The 1,106-nt window shown below is 64.9% G+C and overlaps 1 protein-coding gene across 1 annotated transcript; it reads right to left on the reverse strand.

Moving 5' to 3' along the window:
* Window positions 1–6: 6 nt before the first annotated feature.
* Window positions 7–1,100, reverse strand: LOC112970760 (histone H1x). Its single transcript, XM_026075500.1, has one exon. The coding sequence runs from the start codon at window positions 1,019–1,021 to the stop codon at window positions 362–364; it is 660 nt and encodes a 219-aa protein (XP_025931285.1). The 5' UTR covers window positions 1,022–1,100; the 3' UTR covers window positions 7–361.
* Window positions 1,101–1,106: the final 6 nt, after the last annotated feature.

Genomic DNA, 1,106 nt, shown 5'->3' on the forward strand with positions numbered 1-1,106 from the left:
GGGGCGCCGGGAAAGGGGGGCAATTAGAAACCGTCTACAAAGGGGGAGGGGCACGGCCGAAAACAAAAGGGACCGACGGGGGGGGGAGAAAGGCAGGGGTAGGGGAGGAAAAATAAGGCGGCGGAGGGAGGGGGGAAGGAGGGGGAGGCTGGGGCAGCCGCAGCCCCGCTCACTGCGCACGGAGGCGGCTGCGGAGTCGAGTCAGCAACACAAAGACAAAGCGGGTCCCCGGGGGTCTGTCCTCAGAGCAGTCTGTGCCGTGGGGCTCACAGTCCTGGGCGGTGGGGAGCTGGGGGGCGGGCAGGGAGGCCGGGGGTCCCCGCTCCCCCGCCGCGGCGGTGGGGCTCCCTGCGCCCCGCTCTCATGCCTTCCGGCTCTTGAGTGCCTTGGGCTTTGCGGACTTCTTGACCTTCTTGCCCCCCGGGGACGCGGCTGCCTTCTTGGTGGCCTTCTTGGCTTTACCCTTGTCCTTCTTGGCCGCCGCGCTGCTGGCTCCTTTCTTGTGAGATTTCTTCTCGGGCTTCTTGCTCTTGGACGCGGGCTTCTTCTCCGCCCGCCGGGACGTGGAGGCCGTCGCCTTCTTGTGGGACTTGTGGGAGCTGCTGCCCGCGCCCCCGTCGCCGCCGCCTTCCAGCTTCTTCCTGTTGAGCTTGAAGGAGCCGTTGGCGCCGGTGCCCTTGACCTGGAGCAGAGTGTCGTTCTGCACCAGGGCCTTGATGGAGTATTTCAGGTAGGTCCTGCCGTTCTGCTGGTCGAACCAGGCCACCTTCTTGGCCTCATTGTAGATCTTGGCCAGCGAGGAGCCATTGCGCTCACCCAGCTTGCGGATCGTCTCCACCACCAGCTGGCTGTATTTGCCCGGCTGGTTCTTCTTCTTGTTGTTCTTCTTCTTCTTTGAAGGCGACAGAGAGGAGCCGCTGCCGCCTTTCGCCTTCTTAGAGGCCGCTTTCTTCTCCGGGGCGAGCGGCACCTCCTCCGCCTCAGTAAGGGGTAGATCGGCTTCTTCCAGCTCCACCGACATGGTGCTGCAAGAACGAGGGACGCAGCAACGAAAAGGAAGAGGAAGCTGCGGCCGCCGGGGCTTGGCGGAGCTGGGGCGAGCAGGC

The sequence above is a fragment of the Apteryx rowi genome, unplaced genomic scaffold (genome assembly GCF_003343035.1).
Source record: "Apteryx rowi isolate R43461 unplaced genomic scaffold, aptRow1 scaffold_405, whole genome shotgun sequence".
Lineage (NCBI taxonomy): Eukaryota > Metazoa > Chordata > Aves > Apterygiformes > Apterygidae > Apteryx > Apteryx rowi.